Here is a 19,247-nt window from a genome sequence, read left to right as displayed (position 1 = left end):
TCGGTTGCTGAACACTGATTCCTGTGACATCTTCATATGAATTTAGTTAAGGACAACTTAGTATGAATAATAGCAACAGCTACATAGCGAATGTCTGTCTCCTCAGAGCTAGGCTCTGAGCAGGTTGTCTCACTTGATCCTTACAATCACCACATGAGATAAGCCCGATTATTCTCCTTTGTGAACAAGGAGTCAGGGACTCAGAAAAATTTAGCTTTTCTCCAGAATGATACAAGAACTAGGTAGCAAAACCCAAATTCAAAGTCAGATATAAATGTGAAAATGTTTGCCACTGGGGCTGGAGAGATGGCTCAGTGGTCAAGAGCACTGACTGCTCTTCCAGGGGACCCAGGTTCAGTTGCCAAAACCCAAAGGTCAGCGAGCAACTATCTTTAACTCCAAGATCTGACACCTTCCCACAGACATACATGAAGGCAAAACATCAATGCACATATTTTTAAAAAATGTTTACCACTGTATTTTTCTCCATTTGCTTCTTGGGCTCACATCACAGATGGCACTTTAGAAAGCAAACAGAGATCCCTATAACCATTAGGCTTTCCAGTAAGCCATGTGCATTGTGGGCTGCTGCAGAGGCAAGAAGAGGCTTAGGGTTGTGTATGGCTACTTTTCTCAACTTCTTAGCCCTCTGTAGAAGGTACCCAACATCTGGACCCTGTTCTAGGATATAAAGCAAGATGATTCACTTTGAAAAAAATACTGTGAGATGATACGAGATGACAACACACTACTCAGAGCAGTACTTGATTTAAACTTATGGAGTGTTTCCTGGAACTTTCCATGTAGCTTTTTTTGAACTATAGTTAACTGTGGGTAACTGAAACCATAGTTGGGACTAGTGTATATTATTCCAAATTGGATATTCTGCTTCTGGTTTAATTGAGGATCAAATAGGTTCATTTGAAACTTTTCTAGTGGTGTTTCTTTGGGTATGGAAAAGAGGTTCTCTGAAATATGGCTCCCAACATATTTGTGCCTTTTCAAGAACCCCCCCCCCCACTCTGCCAAGGTACAAAGGAAAATCTATTCCCTGATTTTTTTAGGGTTAGACTTGGGTATTTGCTGGTTCACCCTCCTCAGAGAAGATCAAAGTTGGTTATGGAAGCCACTCAGTCCTCTTTATCCAGTATTTGAAAGTAGTCAGGTAGGGCTGGCAGACTGGGGAGGGAGAGAATGGGAGCGAGTGTGAGTACACAGCCTGGAGATCTTGAGGAAGGATGAACTCAATTCCTTCCCCTGAGAAGGAAGGGAACAAGGTGACAACGGAAGGCTCACCAATAAGCAGATGCTTTAAATGAAAACTTGCTCCTCTTCATTGGCTGCCTTATAATTAGCTTCTTCAATAGGCTGCCAATCAACAGACATTCCAGTCTCACCTTATTATTATCTCCATATAGTCAGAGTGAAATCTGAAGCTCACCTTATTGCCTCCTGCTAGAACACACAGCCCACATGTTGGTTTGTTCAACAACATGAGGAAACAGTTATGTTTCCTGTTTCTTTCTAGATCCAGATGCAGTCTTGAGGGTAAGAAATGGAATCATTTAGTCAGCTAGTCAGCTTATTTGTGGGAACTCAAGTTCTTGCTTGCTTACAGCATAATTGTTTACTTAGGGCTTTCTTGACTGTTTTGGTTCATGTGGACTTGTTTGTGGAACGTAAGCCCAGCTGAATTCATATAGTTGACTGAACAGTTGGCTCTGATAATGGTGCACTTCGTTCTTGGTGTGTATGATCCTGTGATTAACCAAAACAAAAAGATAGGCTCACAGGGAGATGAACACTTGATATGCCATGCTGTACAATCTTACATAAATGGAAGCAGTTGGCTCCTCCCATCTCTTCTCACCTGGTTTGAGTATATCCATTGTGATGACCTTGGTTGGGATTCAAAACTTTTGTAATAAAGCATATATGAATGCATATATATATTATGTTACACACACATGCACACACATCAGTATTGAAGTTAAACTTATGCCTGAAATATAAATGTCCCCCATAAATATTTGCTAAGTGAATAAATAACAACCAACTTCATCTTCATGCTACTCTCAAAGAGTTGATCTAAAATGCTCACACATCATACAATGCCATCAACACAAAAATATCCAGAGTAGGGGTTTCATCCTCCTTCCACTCTGTTAGGGAGGAATCTCCTAAAGTGTGGGTCATTAATGCCCTCAGTGTTTGTGAGTACAAAGTGAGCTCAGTTAACCCAGCACACACATGATCTTGTCTTAGAGCAGTCTCCTTCAGCCAAAAACTCTTTGTGTATGACTTCATATGGCTCTCTTGCCTACTTCTCTTGGGATTCTGCCTGATGTCCCCTGCCAAAAGTGACCTTTTCTGACTCTTCACTCTTGCCTCATCAGTCTCTTTACCTTTGATACTGCTTAAGTGTCCTTCACAGTACTGATGATTACATAATATACTTGTTTCTCAGTTGCTTTGTCTGGTAGACTGGATACCTCTGAGGTACCTAAACATAACCTGAAAACCTAGTCAGCTTTGTGTACATATACAGTGAAAGTGGGTAGATAGAGTATAAGTACATGGGTGAGTGGGTGGATGGAAAATGGATAAGTTAATGGACCAATGGGTAGATAGATGGATGGGGGATGGATGAATGGTGAATGGATGAATGTATGGATAGTGGGTGGATGAATGAATGGACAAAGTCTATATTATACAAATATCATGAAGTCAATTTACACTACTCTACCTTATAAAAGAAATGTAATAGCTGACGTATCCATTAAAAGAGTCAGAAGCCTCTGGGAGCAAGGATAGGGACTTTCTGGATTTTTCTATTTCATCTTTTATCTCTATTCATTCCATGATGAGTTCACTCTCATAGCTGACTGTCCATTTGTTGATTAATCTGTGTATGCTAGTAAACCCAAAATAAAATATGTTTTCTTCTTTCCTCTGTAGAGTTAATACTCATGAGCCAGCAGTTTGAAAAACACAGGGAACCCTACATATTGACCTAATTTGGTCATATATTCATGCCTTGGACAGTTTCTTTCCTTAGGGAATAGAGACTACTGCTGGCCAACCCTTGTGGTATCTTCTACATGTTAGAGTGAAATAAGTACTGTGAGTGATAAACTCCATTACATTCACTTGAGTGAAGTGAGAGAATAGAGGTAACAAGTTCCTGAATGTAATAAGGTACTTCCTCCTCCCATGAATAGTAAATGCAACAGCAAGTAGACAAAAACAGCCATTGTCTGTGATAGTCATAAAGTCCATCCATTAATTTCACAGTCTTAGTAATAATATTGCACCAAGGAACATCAACATTAAGCCATACTAAACCTCATTTATTCTACACAGTGTTGAGAGAGGGTAGGATTTCATGTTCTGGACACCACTTTAACCATCAGTTTTAGGATTCAGTATATAGGCATCAAGCATCCTGCTGGTAATTAGAGTGTCTTTGTGATGGAAACTAGGATTTTTAAATTCTAAAAACAGATATCTATGTTGACAACTGCTTGCTTGAACCCAATTGTTCATGTTGTATTTTCAAACAATTGACTCTGAATAACACACTTCAGAATGTGTATTTGTCTTTGAAGAGCAAAAATGTCATCCCAGACACCTTCCTTTTCTCTTGCCTCATGATTATGTCTTTCTCATTTAGCAAATTATTCTTTGGATCAAAGGATTTAAAGTAATGACAATAACTTATAAAGAATAACTGTTGTCTGCCAGGTCTGGCTCTGTGTACATCAAACTTCACAGCCACCCTATGATCTAAATACTATTTTGAATCCTCATTTTATACATAATAACTGAGATTCAAAGAGATAAGAACTTTGCACAGTATCTGTAAATAGAAAGACACACAGAAGGGCTTGGATCCAGCCGGTCTGGGTCCACAGGTCCTGGTCCCAAGCACAGTGCAGTGGCTTCCTTGGTCACTGCAGGTATCCCTTTGCTTGTTTGTTTTCCTCTACCCTGTCTTGGCTCAAAGAGCTGAAGTCCTTGCCAGAAGAGGAGGCTAGAGAGGCCAGAAAAGACACGGAGCCAGAACCCACTGTGCAGAAGAAGAACATGCAGCCCAGGGCTGCCATTCATCCTTTATCTCTCCCTCTGACATCACCACATGAAATTCATCTCACAGTCATGTGCGCTGTTGGCAATAAAGTCCTTCCAGACCCTAGAATCAGTGATTGTGAAGGGGGACGAGGAATTTTGATAGCAGTTAACCCAATCCCCTAATTTTACTGATGAGAAAATTGCTACTCAGTGAAAAACAAGAGGTTTGAGTATGACCCCATACAATTAGTATTTTCTCCCGCTGTCCAGACCTACAACACTGGCCCAAGCTGCAGAGTAATAGAGATGCTGAAGTGAGGTTTGGACCAAAGTTGTATATCCTGAGTGATCCCTGGCATGTTGTAAAGGCTTTGCCTCTATTTTCCCTAATAAATAATTGGGGTATCATGGCTATTTATAACATACCTTTTACACTGGGTTATGATTAGGTTGGTACATAGGTGTTGGAGAGGAATCAAAGAATAGGTTTTATTTGCAGTGCTGGCCCTGGGCTTGACATTTCATAATACTCCCCACCAAGTCTGGCTTTGAGAGCAACATAGGGACAGACTAGTCACTGTCCCATCCACTACAGCAGGGGTGTGTGTGACATGGCCTTTGTGACACCATGATACAAGGAAAGCTGGAGAAAGACCCCATGTGGATACTGATTATAAAATGCCACCTACTCCATCAAGCAATGTTGGACAATATTCATTCACACTTATAATCCAAGTGGGTGACTTACCTTCTTCCATGGGAACAGACTAACTGACAGCTAGTGTATTCTTCTGCGTTCTTCAAAGAGTATGGGAACCCCATTTTTATGTCTGAAAATGTGAAAAAGGAAGTTCCTCTCTATACATACCTCATGTAGCATCTCCCCCCACGATCTCCTCATTCCTTAAGACAGAAGAATTGGCACAGCTCTCCTGGTTCCACAAGTCTGAAGGCTATATTATTCAGCCATTCAACTACCATTGGTAGATAATATTAGTGTCCTCAGCTAGCCATACCAAATTACCATGAACCAAATGACTGGATGATTTAAAACAACTGAAATTTACCATGGTTCAAGAGGTTCAAGAGGTTCAAGAGGCTGGAAGTCTGACATTAAGATGTCACCTGGACTATGCTTCCTCCAAAGACTTTTGAGGATGCTCTTGTCTCTTCCTGGTGGTCATTGGCAATCCTTAGTTTGCCATCATTCCAATCCATGCCTCTACCTTCAAATGGGCTTTTTCTTTCTGAGTATATCTATGTCAAATCTCTCTTTTCTTTTCATTATAAAGATACTACTCATTGGATCAGGGGTCTGCCCTATTCTAGTATGACTTTAGCTTGGTTACATCTGTAAAAGTCACACTGCAAGGCGTAGGTTAGGTCTTCAACTTATTTGGAGGGAGAAACAATTCACACTTCTGTTGTTACAACCATCTGGATAAGACCCTTTTCTTCTACTCAGATAGAAACTGTGGCCAATGATGGAGAAGCTCTACGTTAGTCTTTGGTGTCTCTTGTTTCCCTGGGTATTTGGTGTTTGGCATCAATGAGCATTTAACCGTAGGCAGATGTGAGTAGCTGCAGGTGGAGCCCTCTAAGGTTGCAGATTCATGAGCCCTGTAGTATTGGGACCACTGGGTCCCACAAGTGTCTCCACTCCTGTGTGATCCTAGGAAGTTAATAGTCTTCATCCCCTTAGTGTAGTTGATGTTGAAGCTTCCAGGAAGGGCTAGCTATGGGGATCCTTTGGCGTTGACAGCAGCCAGTGTTACTCATCTCAGCCTGAGAGGTGTCTGTTTGACCAGGACTGGCAGTTTTCCTTCTCTGCCTCTTCACAGCTTTAATCTTTTTCAGTTCTCTGCTCCCTGCTCCCTGCTCTCTCTCTCTCTCTCTCTCTCTCTCTCTCTCTCTCTCTCTCTCTCTCTCTCTCTCTCTCTCTCTCTCTCTCTCTCTCTCTCTCTCACCGTCCTCTATTCCAGCATCTTTCCTTTTGCACTGGTTGCACTCAAAACCGTCTGTGCCTTCTTCAGCTGTGAGTCTCCTCACTGCCTTGCTCCTTTCTCAGCCTGTGCTGCTTTGAACACGATCTTCCCGCTGCCTGGGCCATGACTACCCCACTACTGTCTGCCGTGTCCTTCTCTGGGTGACCAGCTCAGCCCACAACAAAAAGCCCTTAATGGGACCAAATGTAGCATCAACAGGGGAGTCAGCCCCCAGAGGCTTACTCCTAATGACTCGCTCAGGGAGGTCAAGGAGCTTGCTTATATGGCCTGAGAGGCTGTTCCTGGGATAATCACAGTCATTAGTTTTAGCCCCATAGCCTTGCCTTGTCAGCACCTCTGTGAGTCATGGCTTATGATATAAACTATTTCAAACAGCCCTGGCTGAGCCTGAGTCTTGTCATGTAGTTTTTTAAATACGTCCGTGGACAGCTCAAGATGTCTGGTGGGAGCATGAGGGTATTCTGGCTGGCTGTTTGACTGACAGTCTTTTTGCTCACGACAGCTAGGGGAGCTGGAGACAGTACAATAGCTGCTAATTAGAGAATTGGATTGCCCCATCTCCCACAGTCTGCTTTCTTAGAGGAAAATGAATATCAGAAGGAGTGCTGATGATCAGAACTTAAATAATTTGTCACTAACAGTAAGAGTTATTTTAGCAGGTTTGAATATGTTTTAGAGTATCCCACACCAACTCAGTTCCCGAGGGAGATGTGGGCCCACTTTTTCCTTCTACAAAAACAAATGTCATGTGATTGTACATGGTAGGAAGCTATCAGAATCAAGGTATGAGACTTGAGGTATTCATTTTAACCACCTGAAGCTTAGTAAGATTAAAAAAAAAAAAAAACAGCAACAGAGAGCCACACAGCGGCTAGATTTTGAATCCATCTGCCTGGATCCCTTCAGATCTGTAGCCCTTTGTCTTTCCAGGTAGTAGAATTAGGCAGTACTCGTGGGAGTTAGAACTGACTCCCTTTCTTGGGGCCTGTGTGACTTCAAGCACCCCAACATGACCTCCCTGTGTCTCTATGTCATTGCCAATGAAGTGAGAATCTTGCTAGTACTGACCCCCCAGGCTCGGTTGGGATGAATCGGTTGCAGCTGAGGAGCATGTGCTCACTAGGGGTCAGTGCCTAGTAAGTGGCACACTACTCATGCACAAAAGCAGCTACGTGGAGAAACAGATTATTAGGGGACCAACACAGGAAAGCATTTGCTCTTCACTTACATACTCTGTCTTAAGGGAAAAAAAGAGGAAATGAAGGAAGGAAGAAAAAGAAAAGAAATAAAATGTAGACTGTAACTGATGGAGACACTCAACCTTGATTTCTGGCCTCCATTATACAAATGTATATGTGCACATATACCACACATAATGGATGTTTTGTAAAAACTCTCCTTTGGTTGACAGCATATCCATCTACCCATTATTGATTCATTTATTCACTTATTCAGTGAATAAAAAGATTGTCTTACGTACCAGGAACCATTTTAGCATCTGAAGATATAACAACAAATAAGATAGACACAATCCCGATCTGCCTCCTTTAAAGATGCCTGTCAGAAGTCCTAAATCTAGAGCACATGTGAAACTCTGTTTTGTATTTCTTCTCAGCACCCAAGTCATGCCCTGCTTTAAAATGACCATCATCATTCTCCCACGTGTACATTCAGATACCATGAATGGTTCCCCTCACACCTGTCCAGAATCCACCAGGAAAGACAATTGCTAATTCTTCTCCACATGGCATCCAAGCTCTGTCTCCTTCCCACTATGACCACCCTGTCTATACCATCGTCATCTCCTGCCTGTAAGGTTTCAGTGCCTTTCTTATCAACCTCTCAATTTTATTCTTGTTCTCCTCTAATTCATTCTAGTAATACAAGCAGTTTATGACATGTCTTCTTGATCTGTCATAACCAGATCGGAACCACCTCCATGTTCAGGCTCGTCACTAGAAAGTTATCAGGAGCCTAGAACTCACAAGGTGTTGAGCACATTTTTCTGAATTAGAAAAAATATTAGCTTCATTTTACAGATGAACATGGTTCACTGAGCTAATGGCTTACCCAGGTTGAACTAGTAACTGATGAACAGATTTGAACTGTTTTCTGTCATTCTGAAGTCTGCCCTCCTTCCATAATGTACCACACCCTCATTCTACTGAAGCTGTATGTATGATAGTAGCAAGAAAATCAATTCTTTATTCGTTCCTTCATTTAACAGCATAAAAAAGCTTTTAGTACTAGTGACGTGCCAGCACTTGCTGATGTTGTGTTTGCGATTGAACAAGGTTGTCTCAGCCCCAAAGCTTGTCTCCTGGTTTATCAACTTTAGTACCATCAGTAGGACAGATGATTCTTTGTTGTGGGTTCTGTCCTTTGTCTTGCTCTCTGTCCTTTGCCTCTATCCACAAGAAGCCAGTAGAGTTTTCCAAATTGTTGTTTAATTGAACTGTCTATAGATGCTGCCAATGACGTCTAAGAACATCTTATTTAGTAGAAGAGTCAACAGCGAGTCTGATTTTGAGTGATGGTGGCCAAACACCATGGATGAAAAAAATCTTGGCTCATGCTAAGGGAATATTGAATGGTGGATGTTACTTTGAACATCTGAATGTGCTGTATTGTTATCCTGGACGCTAATGCTCAGGCACCAGGCAAAGTTTCAGACAAGAGTAGTGGTAATTCAGAAGTAAGAAGAGATAGAGGTTCTCCAGGTAGACATCAGAGCACATTAAGGATCTGAATGTCAGATAACTTTGTAGCGTTGAACATGGCTAGAGGTCCCTGGATCGGAAGTAGGAACCCAGGGCGTGTATCTACCAAGAGATAATATTGGTTTTACTTTTCCATCCCCAGTTCATCTATTTTCAGTTTTTCAAATGCAGGTGTGGATATTATTTGTCTGCACTTAATAAATCGGGGACTCTTGCTTTCCAGGAGAAAGTGCTGTCAGCAGCTTCTACACTGTACTCTAATAACAGGGCCTACATTATGCACTGGGAGTCCATATGGAGAAGGACAGAGATGAGTTTTGAGTTTCAGTCACCAACTTTGGCTTGCATTTCATTATCCTTTGGGGTCTTGGATTTCAGGCAACCCAATTAAGAAGTAAGCTGAGCATCCACTTTGCTGGAGGAAGAATTCTGTAAGCCTCTTAGGTGTGGGGGCTGAGGCTTCTGTGCCAATGTATCTGGATTCCTAAGACAGTCTAAAGTGTAATCTGTGACCAGTGGGCTGTTAAATGAAACGTGGCCAAAGCAATTCAGACTCTTAAGATTAGCAGTGAAGCATCTGAATTCCAGGAAAATGAATCCTAAATCTCAGAACTGCTTGAGTAAGAGGGTCTTCTCATTATCCTTCTGATGTTCCGAGGTCATGCTGAAATTTCAAGGCAGGACAAAGTGGCTGTTATTAATTTTGTCCTTATTTAGTTTATCTGTAATTAGGATCTTCACATTTTAGCTTTTACCCAGGCAGAATGAGTTTTGAGGCAAGCATTAAGTAAATACAAAATGCTATATAAATCCCTTAAGCTCATCCCACTTTGTATAATTTTTTTAAAAAACTGAAACACAAAACCCTGTCTTTATGCCCCAGGGAATTACATTGATCCTTTCCACACATGTCATCAGGCTTCTCCTGCTTCTACGGGAAGAGGATTATTTTCCAAGATAGTGATGACAGCCAGAGCTTAGTGGAGGCTTCCTGTATTGTAGATGGGGATAAGCACTTTCCATGCATTATCACATTTAACATATAATAAGCCCTGTGAATGCAAGTATATGGTCACCATCTTGCACATAAGGAATCTGGCAACCAGAAAAATGAAGTTATGTGTCCTGGGTCCATCACATGGATTATCAAGATGTCTCCCTCCACACAGCCCAGTTTTGTTCTAAAATTCATACCTGAAGTATGCTAACTATCCAGAAGTGCCAAGTAGGGGGCTCTTCCTACTCTGTGACTCTGTGGCACAAACTGAGATGAAAATACACAGTCTTCATAAAATGTGTCAAATGTCAAACAGAGTAAAACCCATGTCTTTGGAGGACTAGGGTACTGAATTTCCAAGAGGGCAAGTTTAGTCATAGTTTTAAATGGCATGTAATCATGAGGTTGACTGGGATGGCAAGAAAGGGCACTGGCAAGCAAGAGAACTTATGCATCTTGGGGTGTGGAATGTAGAGCAGAACATACGCTACAGATGGTGAGATGACTCAGCAGGTAAAGGCACTTGCCAACGAGCCTGATGACTTACTTGCCTTTGAGCTGCAGAGCCTATGTGGTGGAAGGAGAGAGCTAATTCCTTCAAGTTATCCGCAGACCTCCACGTGTACACAGCGGCACACATGCTTGCACACCCACACACAACATAAATACATGTTAAATATTTAATGTAGTGTATAGTTAGGAAAGAAACATTGTATTGAAACAATGCTTATGAAATGCAGTGCTGAAATGGAGTCAAACAAGAGCTTCTCTGTAGTGAGCTTTATGGCATACATACCTGGTGTCAGGTTGAATGCTCTCACGATATTGGATCAGGGATGAGTTTGTTGCCTACATTCATAATGGAAAAGGGTGCTAAATTTTGATTGGAAGTTAGCAATTTAAAGGTGTAATTTTCCCACCAAAGCTCATGAACCCACTAGGTTCTATCAGAGGAATCTGTTTGTGGAAAGCAGGTTTATGTAGTTTTATGTCCCTGCTTTATGTAGTTTATGTCATTCTCTTATGTATGATTGGTGTGTGATGAGAATTTGTCTATGCCCTTCGCTATTTGGATAACATGAAATGGTAAGGAGAAAAGGGAAGTTATTGATATAGAAAAGAGCATGAAGAAAGAAGAAATTTTGTTGTATATGAATATACATTAGTAGCTCAATCTTGTCCGTGGAAGATCCATTTCAAGAAACTGCAGATAATATTGAACCCTATAGATGCTGTGTCTTTTTCCTATACATGCATACTAAGATAAGGTTTAATCAATTAGGAATTGTAAAGACTAATAAAGATAACCAGTAAACAATTAGGAAAACATACTCTCAGTAAGTGAACGTACCCCCTACCCAACTACAGTGTTTTTTTTAGATTGTGTCCCTGCAGGCCCTTGAAACTACTATGGTAAAGGATAGTACTGTATATCTTGCCCCTGGTTTAGGTTCCATAGAAGCACAGGTAGAACTCTGGGGCCATTGGAAAATTACTCAAGATGTCATGAGTAGTAAAAGTTCTGAGCTAAAATTAAGATGTGCGCCACTCCTCACCCCCATCCCAACCTGTCTGCTGCAGCAGGTTAGCTCCCTAGGCGCACGGTTCCCCTGCATCCTCAGGAGAGAATGTGAGTCTTTACGGAGGGCTGGGAAGTTACGAGAACCTGCACTGAAGGAGGAAAATTGTTCACTTTTGCTTATTTTGTAGCCAAAAGCTGGGTCTCTTGGATCGGGTTCGCCTTTCTAATCCTCGTGGTAGCAATACTAAAGGAAAGCTATTTACCCCTCTGAATGTAGATGCCATAGAAGAAAGCCCTTCTAAAGAACCAAAGCCCGTTGGCTTAAACAATAAAGAGCGCTTCCGCACCGCCTTCCGCATGAAAGCCTACGCTTTCTGGCAGAGTTCTGAAGGTAATGTCCTGCTCTCTCAGCTTCTCCATGTCCTCTCCCGGCCCTCCCTTCTCCTTCCTCACCTTCCCTTCTCTCCTCTGAAGAGCTCCTGCCTCCACAAAACAGTCTCTCTCATCCCTCCTCCCACCAACTTCACGCCTCACTTGATTTGTCTCGTGGGCTGGATGCATCAGTGACATAGTCCGTGACTCATCAGTGAGGACACTTCCCAGTGAGCTAGGCTAGAATCACCACTGCACTCCAGCTCAAACCTTTCCAAGGAGCCTTAGGACCTGCACTGTGGCTGGAAAGGGAAGCCACGATGATGGCAACTAGAAGAATGCAGAGAGGCAGGTGCAGAGCCTTCTGGAAAGAGGCACACCAGCACCCCCAGGGATGGAGAAGAGGGATCAGAAAAAAATACCCTGTGTGTTAAGTGCTAGAGGAACAATGGCCTCAGGCACTTCCGTCACTTAACAGAAGAGAAAACGAGGACAGTATTGTCCTCGATGGCTGACGCCACCAAGCCCTGACACTCATCATAATGCTCCTTCTTCTCTAAAACCTCCAAGGTGTAGAGGGCTCAGAAAGTGACCTCCTAAGGTCCCAAGCAGGGATGCTGACAGGACAAGAATTCGACTCAGGTGTGTCCGAGTCAGAGGACCGCACCTGTGTTTTTTGCCGCTCATGTGATCACCTGCAGCTGCAGAGCTCACCAGAATTACCCACTAGAATTCTCCGCCACTCCTGAGTTCTGACCTACTCAAACTTCTGTTCCACACAGTGGGGATGCTAAGGATGGATAAATGGTGTCACAACTGAGGACCACAGTGTGGGAACAAAGATGAGGGGTGACCAATATACATATTGGAGATTCTGGTTCCACATTAGACTCTGATATTTTCCATTGATGATGGACTAAATTAACATATATGTCCCCCTCACAGATGCTGGGACAGGTGATCCCATGGCAGAAGACAGGGGCTATGGGAATGACTTCCTCATTGAAGACATGATCCCCACCCTAAAGGCTGCCATCCGAGCTGTCAGGTAATGACACCTCTCCGCCTCCGCTACATAAATTCCCAGGCCCCAACTTCATCTCCATAGGACACAGCTGGTAAATTGCCCTTGGACCTTGGGAAGGAGCCTCTTCCTGGTCACCTTGAGCCAGGTCCTGTGGCTACTTCATACTCTGTGGAGAACACTACCTTGAGTACAATGATTCTTCATTAGACAGGACAAGAATTTGACTCAGGTGTGTCCGAGTCAGAGGACCGCACCTGTGTTTTTTGCCGCTCATGTGACAGTTGGATAATTTATCCATGTCTCATTAGACAGTTGACACAGGGGTGCCTGTTTGGAAACAGTGTTGCTTTAAACCTGTTGACAGCACATCCATCCGGAATACCTCTTTCTGGCTTTAACCAACACTTACTAAACGTCAGTGTTTAGTGTGTCAGAATGAACAATGTAATGACATGGAGCTTTTCCTGAACATTCACCTAAGTCATTTGGTATAGCTTTTTTTTTTCTGCCTGTATCCATCCGTCTATTCTTTTTAATCAGCATTTTAACAGGATAACAAATTATAGACATTTTTATGTGATTAAGACACCATAATGCACTCTAGTGTGCTTCAGAATTGTTCAGGAAAGTCAAGAGAGTATACTACTTCTCAAGTAAAATATAGCAGGATATGGATGTACTGTCACTTTAATGGGTAGCAGAAATTAGTTATAATATTTTCAGCAAGATTTCCAATGCAGTAGACCAGGGAGCACAATAGTTTTGTAAGATGTGGACTCCAAAAAAGGCTTTGGTGTGGTACTCACCATCATATATGATATGACAGGAAGGCAGTTAGGTAAATGCATCTGCTGCATTGGTTGCAGACTGATCAGTCTCATCAAAGAAAACCAGTTGGTCAAACTGATCCAGAGGGGGGCTCTACTGAGCTATCCCATGCTCCCATCCCTGCACACCAATTTGTACCATTTTTTCAGATGCCTTATTTCAAGAAATGGTAACTCCTTTTCTATGGTGGCTGCATCACATCACAGACCAGAAAACAGAGTTCTCCAGACAGAGCAGGGGTAAATCAACACATCTTGAAGTGCCATCCCAACCAGCATCTTAGGTTTTGTGATCCCTAAGTCTTTGTCTCAAGATTCAGCATTGCCATCACACAGCATAAGTGAGGGAGCATGGGCAGAGTTCCATTAGAACATTCTGTTCAAACACAGGCAACAGGCGGATTTGACCTTTGAGCCGCCGTTCCGTGTCTCCACTTCAAGTGAAGATAAGTAAAGGACAGTTATAAATTCTGTGTCATGGTGAGTAAATTGATCAATATGCTCAAATTGTCTTCAGAAGCTACAGCCATGGTTTAAGACAAAATATACTTGAATTGTATCATTCAAGAGACATGTGCCAATGGAAACTGGAAGGGCCTGGCATAGGCAGGACCTCCTGACACTATGAGTGACTGAATCTAAGCTTAGATTGGCACTATGCACAGAAAGATGGAGTCCTCAGAAGACAGTGGCTTTTAAGAGTGGCATAATTGATTTTCAGGAAGGGGGAGGTGAAGGTGTCCCCATGTTATAATGAACCTGTACAAATTCACAGAACAGAGCCTTTCTAAGGAGCCCAAAGCAAAAGAATTAGAAACCACGGTTCTGGTTTGATTTGGTTTGTTCTTTTGTCTGTTTGTGGATTTTGAGACTGTGTCTCGTGCACCCCAATTAACCTCAAGCTCGCTATATAGTTGAGGATGACCTTGAACTCTTGACCCTTCTGTCTCCACTCTTAAGTGCTGGGACATAGAATACTATGCTTAGGTACTGTTATGACTTGAAAGTAGAATGTGCAGGCATTTGCAGACCTGGTCCCCAGCAAGTGATACTGTTTTGAAGGTTGGCATGGGCCTAGCTAGGAAAAGTTAAGACAGTAGTATAGCAGTGGCACTTCAAGATTTATAGATTTATCCCTGCTCTGTCTGAAGCTCTCTGTTTCCTGGTCTGTGATGTGATGCAGCCACCTTAGGCTCTGGATGGTACCAATTAGATCTGTTTCCTCCTCCACACCTTCCCCACCAAACATTCACATAAAACTAGGAGTGAGAAAAAACCATTCCTTCCTAAGTCATTTCTGTCAGTTATTCTGACACAATTGAATTGAGAAATTTAACAAGCAGCTATTGAAGAGGACAAGCATCGGCCATAAAAAGCAGTGTGGCAGTGACAGCCACCAAGAGCTTTGTTGACACGAATGCCTGGCTCCGGTCCAGCTCTGACATCCTGACCTAGGAGACATGGCATTCTCAGAGCCGTGACTGCTCTTCTGCAAATTGATTAGAAGACCGGTCATAAAGCATGGCACTTAGTGTCGCTTATGTGATGCATGTTCAACAGCTCTTCAAAAGTTGTCATTACTTCAATTTTGTAATTATTCAAATGATTGAAAGTGTGGCAGTAGTTAGCCTAATCGACGCAAAGGGACAGAACCAGAACCCAAGGCCAGCACTCTGCCATCCAGGAGCTCTTCCTTCCTTCTCCTCTCCCCCTGCCTCTGGTGTTGGCTGGACGTGCGTTCTGGTGTCCTTCACTGTCTTCCCATGGTGAACAAATGCCTTTGCCTTACAGAATTCTACAATTCCGTCTGTATAAAAAAAAATTCAAGGAGACTTTGAGGCCTTATGATGTGAAAGATGTGATTGAGCAGTACTCCGCAGGACATCTTGACATGCTTTCCAGGATAAAGTACCTTCAGACAAGGTAACACATTCAGATGGGAAGGGCCTATGCTCTCTCAGCTACTGGGGAATCCAAGTCAGATGACCATAGAGTTTTAAGAGACAGGCATTCAGAAGTAATCCAAAATACAAGCAGAGAAACTTCACCAACAGACATGCCCATCAAACACTGTAGATGTATGGGCCAACAAGCTTTACTCTCAGACTCAGGCTTGGCAAGGTATAGAGAGTAATGGAACCATGGTGACCAGAGGCTTCTGTCCCTTCCAAAGGTGATGATTGTTACTATGGTCTGTTTAGTCCAGTTTTTCAAAGCTGCAGAAAAGCCCTGAGACATTGCCATGGCCAGCATCAGCTCCCTGATGGGTTTGATGGAGAAAAGAAGATGTGTATATGTCCAACTAGTTCCTGACTATGGATGGTGCTTTAGATAACTATAAAACTCAGATCAGCTAATTCATTCTAAGTGTAAAATTTTAACCAAACATTAAAATTTTAAGTGTTATACATAATAGTGAGAATATGGAAAAATTGAAACCATTTAGGGAGATTTTTTTTTAAAAAAATAATACTACACTTTTATTGAGCTTCTAGGTACTTTACATAGATGTATCTTGTCCATTAGGATCCTATAAGGTACTTATCACATACAAGTATTCTAATTATGATGGGGAAACCAAAGCTGTGAGGGCAGATTAACCCCAAATTGCCCAGTCAAGAAATTAAAAACTCAACATAAATATATGTATGTCAAGGATGATATCATCACAAGACCAGAAGATGAACTCTGCTTGGATCCAGCAATCATATGAACCAATGTGCTGTGTGTGTGTGTGTGTGTGTGTGTGTGTGTGTGTGTGTGTGTGTGTGTGTAATTAACACAAAAATGAACATGTGTTTGCTCAGAAATACACATGGCATGTGTGATGTAATTCCCTCATAGGAGAGGCCTGAAAAGAAACTGACACAATTCACGTTGACTTGGGCTTCTGCCTTCTCATCCAATTCATGTTCCCCTACTGGAGTGTCCTCCAGGCTTAGTTGGAACACTGCACCAATGAGGCTTTTGGTGGCAGTATTAGCTTGCGAGTATATTTATTCATGACTGTCCTTTGTCCCACACATAGTAGTAAATAGCAAATCAGGGTTCAACACCTACTGACCAAATTTGTGATGTATGAACAAGTTTTCAGTCCTCCATGCTATCAACTCTGTAAGTACGGCTGTGTGAGAGACAGAGGGAGACAGCGTGCTGCCAACAACAGGCAAGACTCCAAAAAATATTAGGCAGTTTTAGTGTTTACAGAATAGACAGTTGCACTGTCATGATTTTTGATAGTTGTCAAGAAAATGTGTTTCTGGAGATTATGGCTAGAGGTTGCCTGCCAAGATGAAGAGTTGTGTAATCCCCACCATGTGTATACTTCAGTGGGCCAGACAGAAAGGAGAGGGCCAGAGAGAAAGTAGAGCTGACTTCAAATGATGCCTTGAGTGTCTGTTGGAAATGAAGCTGAGTTGATGGAGGAAAATATGACCCAAGACTATTTCAGAATGCTTCTTAGTGGTCATCCTGACAACCCCCACCTCTGTCCCTGCCCCACAGCATGATGGACAGCAGCTTTCTGTTGAGCTGGTGTTTTGTACGGAAATAGAAGCACGGTGCCAGAGCTAGGGTTAAGCCATCCTTCCATGCATAGCATCGTGTGGTCTGTGCAGCTGAAAATGGATCCTGGAGTCTGACAGCAAAACTTCTCTAATTAGGTAGCTTGGGGATGGATAAAAGAGCTGGAAGATTAGATAGGCTTGCAACATAGGTGTGGCATTTGCTATAAGGGATAAGTCATAGCCCTCTGCCCAACTCTGCAGATTATCTCCCTTTGGTATCCTGGGGATGAGAGAATGCCCTTGCACCCCCAGACTGAAGAAGATATCGATGTCCTGGCTGGCAATTTCTCTCCTTTTATTCCCACTCCTCTGACTGTCCTCCCTTTTCTTACATATTCCAAACACACATTTGAATTAAGAAATGTAAGAATGCTGGGTGCTGGAGAGATGACTCAGTGGTTAAGAGCACTGGCTGCTCTTCCGGAGGTCCCCAGTTCAATTCCCAGCAACTACATGATGGCTCACAACCATCTGTAATGAGATCTGGCCCCCTCTTCTAGCCTTTAGGCATACATGCAGGCAGAACACTGTATACATAATATAAATAAATCTTAAAAATAAAGAATGTTCTCACAACAACAAAGCTTTGTGTCATCTAATCTCTCCTTTTTTTTTCTTTTCTCTTCTTCTTCTTCTTCTTTCAGAATAGATATGATTTTCACCCCTGGACCTCCATCTACTCCAAAACATAAGAAGTCTCAGAAAGGGTCAGCATTTACCTACCCATCCCAGCAGTCTCCAAGGTGGGGCATGTGGTCGTGGACTGATGGACTGTTGAGCACAAGGCCTGTGCAGTATAACTATCCCCCAATCCCAGCCTGGGTGCTTTATGTGGGGGAAGTTGCCCTCCCCCAAATGAAATGAACAGAGAGTTGGAAGACTGGTTCAGGTTGTGGCCATTTGAAAAATCCTCTGTACAGGTGACTTCCTGCCCCTATTCCAAGAACACATATACTTACTTCTACGGCTTTTAGGATAGAAAATAACTAGTGTTCTGGCTATAAAACATGAAGAAACTCACGAGTTTTGTAGAAACAGAGAGCGTATCTGGTGTCAGCAGAGCGTCTGCATTCTTGGTCAGCTCATTTGCTTTCTCCTGCACAGTACCCTGAGGGTCGACTGATATCCCTTCCAAGACAAAGTGAGAAGGTGTTCAGATGCCAGGACCCCCAACAGCACTGTAAATCAGAGAATTCTCACTCCAAAAAATACTTTAAATTTTTGAACAAGTATTGTCCCTTTTTAAAGTCCATTGTTTGCCTTTGCATCTCTTTGTTCCAAAGCATCTTTAAGGGAAGCAAGACAAGTGAGTGAGGGGCTACTGTGCACTTTCTTCTTAGGAGGAAGAGCATTGGTGTGCTGAAAGAAGGCATCTACTCTTCAGCCTTAGGCTTGCCATGAGATAAGGAATACTGGAACCTGAGGCTCTGACCCATCTAGTGGGAATAACTGTTACTATGCTCTGTTGTAGCTAATGTTAACAAAGAGCCCTGTTTCCATATAATCCATTTTCAAATAAATATCTTTTAGAGAGTTCTACTTTTTTTTCAAGACAGGGTTTCTCTGTATAACACACTCCTGGCTGTCCTAGGACTTGCTTTATAGACGAGGCTGGTCTCAAACTCACAGAGATCTTTCTGCCTCTGCCTCTGCCTCCCGAGTGCTGGGATTAAAGGCGTGTACCACCCATGCCCGGCAAGAGTTCCACTCTTATAAATTTTTGTTTATTTTACTTAAATTGACTAGTTAACTAACTTGGAGGCTTTGTATTGGTTTGATTTTTGTTTTTGAGACAGTGTCTCACTACATAGCCTAGGCTGCTGCTCTAAAACCCATGCCAGTCCTTCTTTGGAATTGCAGGCATGCAACAATTTCCTCATTTTTGAGATGGTACTTGGGGATGTTTTAAGACTTTTTCAGAATCCAGTCTGATAGTACACACCTGTAATCCCAGCACTTGAAAAGTGAATACAAGAAAGATCTTGAGTTTGAGAGCACCCTGAGGTATAGAGGAGATCCATCTCAAAATAAACAAATGAATAAAACATAATACAAAATAGCACTATGTGGACTGTTTCCTATGAATTCTCACATGTAATGCTCTAGCAGACCTCCAAGGCAGGCACTTTATCACACCCA

General features: G+C 42.4%; 1 protein-coding gene across 2 annotated transcripts in view; it reads left to right on the top strand.

The window, feature by feature from the left end:
• Kcnq3 (potassium voltage-gated channel subfamily Q member 3) overlaps positions 1-19,247 on the top strand; it is a 307,126-nt gene that overhangs the window by 275,983 nt on the left and 11,896 nt on the right. Inside the window, exons 10-13 of one of the 2 annotated variants that reach the window (XM_052747915.1) lie at positions 11,505-11,707; positions 12,634-12,736; positions 15,334-15,465; positions 17,753-17,815. In XM_052747915.1, coding sequence (XP_052603875.1) covers positions 11,505-11,707; positions 12,634-12,736; positions 15,334-15,465; positions 17,753-17,815 — 501 coding nt within the window. Of the gene's footprint in view, positions 1-11,504; positions 11,708-12,633; positions 12,737-15,333; positions 15,466-17,752; positions 17,852-19,247 lie in introns of both variants that reach the window. The other variant, XM_052747914.1, reaches the window with a different exon arrangement.

The sequence above is a fragment of the Peromyscus californicus genome, unplaced genomic scaffold (assembly GCF_007827085.1).
Source record: "Peromyscus californicus insignis strain IS unplaced genomic scaffold, ASM782708v3 Scaffold_20__1_contigs__length_68692818, whole genome shotgun sequence".
In the NCBI taxonomy this organism is placed as follows: domain Eukaryota; kingdom Metazoa; phylum Chordata; class Mammalia; order Rodentia; family Cricetidae; genus Peromyscus; species Peromyscus californicus.
This window is presented reverse-complemented; position numbering and strand designations above follow the sequence as displayed.